Below are 5030 nucleotides of genomic sequence, written 5' to 3'. Positions count from 1 at the left end.
CAGTCCAAAAACATGACTGTCAGGTTAATTGGTCTGTCTAAATTGCCTCTAGGTGTGAGTGTGTGTGTGCATGGTTGTGTGTCCTGTGTGTCTCTGTGTTGCCCTGCGACAGACTGGCGACCTGTCCAGGTGACCCCGCCTCTCACCCAAAACATTGGGTGGAGATTGGCACCAGCAACCCTCCTGACCCCACTGAGGAACAAGGGAAAGAAAATGGATGGATGGAATGATCAGCGTTCATAACCACCTGTTTGTTTTTGCAATGCTCCACCTCTCTTAGAAAACATGTCTTGTATAAACCAAACATCACTGAATGATGCAATAGTGTTTTGTCAAGGCAAAAATAATTAGTTTTATTCTTTTCTTTTATGTATTTATTGCAACATGTTCTAGGTAGAAAAAAATCAGTTTTTATCTCTTGGTCCGCAGGATCTTTATATTGTCTTCTAAAATCTAGAAATATGGGTGTTTTATCTGAGCAAAATAATAATAATAATAATAATAATAATAATAATAATAATAATAATAATAATAATAATAATAATAATAATAAAGAGATATTTCCTTTAGTTCTTTAGATGATCTTGTTAATTGGAGAAAACATATCTTAGTATCACTAGAGTGATAACTTTCTATATTGATTATGCTTAGAGGACCTTAGTTTACCACATAATAACGTTGAGTAACACTTTTATTCTCACCAAACTAAGAAAATAACTGGGAATCCTGAAAAAATATATAATTGAAACCCTTCTTAGCAATTAACAGTTACAAAAAATATATATATGAGTGAAATGATGCAGTAGAACACGCACTATGGTAACCCCTGCTGGTCATCCAGCGGTATTACAGTTACATGAAAAACGAAAGACCAAATAAACAGTGAAACATTATTTATATGGGACGACAACTGAGTTAAACCTTGACGCCTTTTTTATCTTAAGAAAACAACAATAAGCCTGTTATTGTTTATTAGATGTTACCATGTATATAGTACAAGCTTTACTAAACCCTGTTTGCAAATACACAAACATTTTGGAAAACGTGGGACACAAATTACACCCGTCATATAGTTAGCATGCTCAGTAGTGATTAGTAAATACATATAACACTTTATTGCTTCATTCATGCATGTCAATATTGCTGCTAGATGAGTCAGTACACAGAAGGACTTCAATGTATTTTAATTAGATTTTAGGTGACACAACAAAATACTGCATGATTGTGACGTGGTTTAGGTGAAGCAGAACTCTTGTAAAGTTTAGATTTATGGCTTAAACCCAAACTTGACCCAAAGGTCAGGCCAATTCAGATCCTGCTTCATAAAGAAAAACACAACAGTCATAGTTGTTGCATCAACTGTTTATTTTTTTTTTTTTGTAAAATGCTTCAGATTATGTAAAAATGCTGCAAGGACTTTTAGCTAATAGGTTCTTTAAATCTTGAAGAATAAGCATAGAAACAAAAATCATAAAGATGCCTTTTAGAAAAGAAAACGCACCAAAACAATCCCACAACCATCTAAAACCGGTCCCACATTTTTTGCACCCCAAACAATCAAAAGTAGTAACAATTAGGGAAACAAATTAGCAATGCTTTCAGTAATACTTTAGGTTTTTAAGTTTTTTTTTTCCCCAAAATGATGTCAAGTTGTTTATCTTGATCAATGTTTGCCTTCAGTGAGGACTGACTTGGACAAAGAACTATAAAAGGTGTCAAAACTACTAACACGCAGAATAACAATAAGATGAACTATGATCATAAACATGCAAAGATAGCTCAGAAACATTGAAAATGAATCAAGATCCCAAATATCAGCGACTGGCTCAGGATTAAAGGCCTTACAGCTCATCTCTGGCCATGTTAAGGGGTTTCATTGCATCAGTAGTTATGTTTTTAGCTGCTCGGATTGCAGATTTTATAGCCGTCTCAATCCAGGCGTGGGGGAAGCCTATGTGTTCACCAGCAAAATAAATCCGGCCCTCATTCTTCTGGAGCTGCTGGGCGTACTCCAGGTGCTCGTAAGGAGTGAAGAGAGCGAAGGCGCCGTGGCTGTGGGGGTCCAGACTCCACTTCTTCACCAGAATGCCGGTGCAGAGGGACTTGACGTGGTCGCCGTGGATCAATGCCAAGTCTTTCAGGACCAACTCTTTCAGATCCTCATTGGTCAAACTCAGGAGGAGATGGGAGTCTTCAGCCCAGGTGTAGGAAGCCAGGAGGACGCCGATCGTATTGTTTTTTGGGAAGCTGTGGCTGGGGTAGTAGATGAATCGAGAGGGTCGGTCAGTGACGCTCTTTCCTCCATAGATGCCTTCTTTCTCCCAGAACTTTTCACTGAAGGTGAGGACAACTTTGGTGGAGCCTCCATAGTGGATTGACCTCAGAGCCTTTACCTTGGAGGTGGAGAGAGGCGGTTCGTAATCAATAAAGAGCGCAGCTTTGGCAGAGGCTGTCACCAGAACCGCATCGGCTGTAATATTAGAAAGACCGTCTCTTTGGTCAGACTTATATGTCACCACAACTGGATGATTTGTCACATTTCGGTAGATTTTCTTGACTGTAGAGTTCACTTTGACCGTGTCCTTTTTGAGAGTATTGTTAAGAGCTTTGGGGATTAGATCTGTCCCTCCAGTCACTTCACTGTATCTGGAGATTAGAAGCAAATCAAGTAATTGTTAATGAATGTGTGATCAGTGGATTACTTTTACTGTCTTTGTAAGAATTTGCCATAAAGTTGTGTTAAACAATCATTCTTTAAACATATATTGATTCAAGTAATTAGACCACTTGAATTTAATAACATTTGGAGGTATCTTTTGGCTTACAAGGGCAGTGCTCTAAAAATGCTCAGGTCCTATAAGTGAAGGCCACTGGGGACCCCAGGTATGTTTGAACACGACATAATTAAAACATTGTCACAATAACATTTTGTTTGGTTCTTACTCCACAGAGTCGTTGACGTCATTCATGAGGTAAATCATCTCAGTCAGAGCGTTGGCCATGATGCTGTTTTCATTCAGTATGTCTCCCATCATCCTAATGGCTTCCGAACTCAAATTGGTTTCTTCTCGCAGATATTCCTGTTTACAAAAATATGTTTTGACCAATGAGGATTTAAAACCAGATAAAAAAGAGCAAAAAAAAAGGAAAAAACAACAACTAATCATGGATGCTGCAAAGGGAAACTTACCTTTACAGAGAAGTGATCAAACATCTTCAGAGCATTCTCACATGTGTTAGTTGTAAGATAATCTGTCACCTACAGGAAGCATAACGTGGATCAGTATACTGGATAAAGGATTCAACCCACACACAACTAACATGTGAACAAAAGTTTTTTTTTTGTGTTCTTCTAAAAATCAAAATAATCTGTAGAAACCTGGTGAAAAGATGCTAGCAGACCCCACACTTCCTCCGTTTACCTTCAGTAAAGCCTCCTTCAGCAGCTGACTGGCCTGTTTATTTGTCTCGTTCACTGGTAAGTCATAATTCAGGATGCTGGAATTTTTCTTCACTTCTGAAGTCTTGTGCTTCTTCCCATTCACCAGGTAATAGGTGTTGTTATCAGTCATGTTGAATTTATTCACTGTCAGGTGCAGTTGGTTGATAACCTTTAGCAGAATCCTGTTGAAAGGTTTTTACATGTTGACTTTAAGGTTCACATCAGCCTTAAATTTTAATTCTGAGATCGACACATCATGTTTTCAGCGCAGTATTATTTTAGAAAGCATTTTTACTCACTTATGAGAACTTGGGATCCTCATGGCCCCATATTCGACATACCAGCCCTCTTCATCATTCCTGTGGGTCAACACCCGTCCTCCAACGCGCTCACTTGCCTCCAAAACGGTTACCTTATTTAGAAACAGCAAAAAAGTCAATAATATCCATCCATTTTCTTCAGGTGCCTATCTTTAGCTAACGTTCCAGGGTTATTGACTGGACTCCAGTCTTTCTGGACCTGGAGTCCAGAAAGACTCCAGGTCAGGGAATCAAACCCAGGACCTTCTTGCTGCAAGGCAACAGCTCTACTGTGCCACTGTGCAGTAGGTACACACATGATATATATATATATATATATACAGATTCTTGTGTGTCATTACCTCATGTCCAGCGTCTTGCAGAAGTTTGGCAGCAGTGAGTCCAGCCATGCCGGCCCCAACGATAACAACACGATAATGTTTGGTTATTTTTGGAAGGCCTGTGTTTATTATGTTCTCTAGTGCTTCGTAGTCGGTATCATTCAAACAATTTTTCAAGACTTCAGTAAAGTTCCAAGGAGAGGAAGAGTGGCTTTGGTACAGAGACAGCAGCAGCAACAAACCCAAAGCAACTGGAGGTGCAAAGATGAAAAGCATCAAGAATTAAAATAACAAAGCCAAAAATTGATTGTTTTCTCTTTCTCAGTGTCCGTCTAACACCATGTCCATCACACCAAGACTTTACTGTCTACATAGCATCTACAAAAACCTTTTTCTAATCCACCTACAACCTCCTCCCTTCACATTTACATCTTAAATTTACAATTTTCAGAAACTATAATTGCTAATCTTGTAAACTTTTACTCTACTTAAATCCATTTCAGAATATTTCAGGTTGCCAACATGCAGATGCAGTTTTTATGTGCCAAGTTTTACCCAAGAATCTATTTTCACACAGAACTCTCTCTGTTTCTTCAAACCTCATCTCTGGCATGAACATAGTCTGGTTTGTATTCACTCAACTTTTCATAAGAATAACAGAGTAATTCTAATTTTTGGTGGTTTAATGATGATCTTAAACAGGTTTTCACAAAAGTATTGATTAACTACAACATACTCACATGAATGTTGTTTTATTTTAATCTGGTCCATTTTTGTCAAGTTTATGCTCTGTTCTGAATAAACACATTAATAGCATTAAATACCACAGTGTGTTGTTGAAATAACAATAATTCAAATTGTACAGTGACTAAATACTTACAGAAAATATTTATTTTTATATCATTTTTGAATTTTTAGTTGAAGAAAACATGTTTTTTGGAATAAAAA

General features: G+C 37.7%; 1 protein-coding gene across 1 annotated transcript; it reads right to left on the bottom strand.

The window, feature by feature from the left end:
• Positions 1 to 1841: 1841 nt before the first annotated feature.
• On the bottom strand, positions 1842 to 4358 carry LOC103461196 (L-amino-acid oxidase-like). Its single transcript, XM_008403523.1, has 6 exons — positions 4104 to 4358; positions 3742 to 3854; positions 3423 to 3624; positions 3191 to 3259; positions 2944 to 3080; positions 1842 to 2646 (listed from the first exon to the last, which is right to left on the bottom strand). The coding sequence occupies exons 1-6, from the start codon at positions 4356 to 4358 to the stop codon at positions 1842 to 1844; spliced, it is 1581 nt and encodes a 526-aa protein (XP_008401745.1).
• Positions 4359 to 5030: the final 672 nt, after the last annotated feature.

This window comes from Poecilia reticulata, unplaced genomic scaffold (assembly GCF_000633615.1).
Source record: "Poecilia reticulata strain Guanapo unplaced genomic scaffold, Guppy_female_1.0+MT scaffold_745, whole genome shotgun sequence".
NCBI classification, from domain to species: domain Eukaryota; kingdom Metazoa; phylum Chordata; class Actinopteri; order Cyprinodontiformes; family Poeciliidae; genus Poecilia; species Poecilia reticulata.
Note: the sequence above shows the minus strand (reverse complement) of the source record. Positions and strands in the feature narration are given on the sequence as shown.